Genomic DNA, 1,146 nt, shown 5'->3' on the forward strand with positions numbered 1-1,146 from the left:
GTTCTGTGTTTCATGCAAAAAGGCCGTCTATCCAGAGAGTTCAGCTGTACTTTATTCAGCTATTTTAACGATCACCTCGGCCTCCATATTGACTTCCTCCAAACCCTTTCCCAGCATACCTAGCGATACCTGCTAGGCTACGGCAGGTGATAAGGGACAGAAACCTACTTTGCATCCATAATACAACATCTAGCAGACGACTTTATCCAAGCCTCTGATTGAAAGACAAACCTGTGGGTCTGCAGTGGAGGATTTTTCACTCTCTGGCTCTACCTGCTGGTTTCTATCTGTTATTATCAGGGTGTTATAAATCAGTGTCCTTTCTGTCTGTCTCTAAATGTTTTTATGGATAAAAGACCTTTTTTAGGGTTTTTATCACATGTTTTTAGTCTCTTTGACAGTTTTTATTCATTCATTGGAGAAGTTTGCCAGACTATAGAAACAAACCAAAGGCCAGACGGTTTTAATCAGTGAAGCAAAGATGGCGGATTATTTGTCCCGCAGAGACAGACGGGTGTGTCTCTGTCTTCCAGCCTGGTGTCTGCGCAGTGAAGGCGTCAGCTCGGTCCTGCTGGGAGTGTCCAACACGGAGCAGCTTCTGGAGAACCTGGGCTCTCTCAGGGTATCAGAACCTCAACGTAGACACGGTCAGAACCAAGTCCGGCTCAGATCCAGAGTCTGTAGACCACAGGAAGTGATGTAACGCTCTCCTGTCTCCCTGAGGACAGATCGTTAACGGGGAAGAAAGAAGCAACATGTCCTCCGCTCTGATGACCTCACTGAGCGGACCTGGTTCTGACTGTAGCCGTGGTTCTGATGCGTCCACCACCAGTAACTCCATCCTATTCCTCTGACAGGTCCTGACCCAGCTGACTCCGCCCCTCATTGCAGAGATGGACGCGTTGCTCGGCAACAAGCCACGAAACCCCAAGAAGGAGCGACGGAGCTGAGGAGGAGGAGGAGGAGGAGGGACCTTCATCAGGAGACACTGGAGGACAGACAGACAAGGAGTGGACAGTAGAGCCTCACTGTCCAGATGGGACTCTGGTCGCCATGGATACAGAGACTCTAGATGTTCTGACATAGATCCATCATTAATCACCTGAGCATCTGTGAGGATCTACATCTGCTGTCCAATCAGCTTCT

The 1,146-nt window shown here is 49.0% G+C and overlaps 1 protein-coding gene across 1 annotated transcript in view; it reads left to right on the forward strand.

Annotated features, from left to right (window-relative positions):
- Window positions 1–1,140, forward strand: part of kcnab3 (potassium channel, voltage gated subfamily A regulatory beta subunit 3) — a 23,196-nt gene extending 22,056 nt beyond the window's left edge. The window contains 2 exon segments of the mRNA XM_015404708.1: window positions 422–622; window positions 858–1,140. Of these exon segments, the coding sequence (XP_015260194.1) occupies window positions 422–622; window positions 858–950 (294 nt within the window). The 3' untranslated portion in view covers window positions 951–1,140.
- Window positions 1,141–1,146: the final 6 nt, after the last annotated feature.

This window comes from Cyprinodon variegatus, unplaced genomic scaffold (genome assembly GCF_000732505.1).
Source record: "Cyprinodon variegatus isolate N-32 unplaced genomic scaffold, C_variegatus-1.0 Scaffold1834, whole genome shotgun sequence".
NCBI lineage: Eukaryota > Metazoa > Chordata > Actinopteri > Cyprinodontiformes > Cyprinodontidae > Cyprinodon > Cyprinodon variegatus.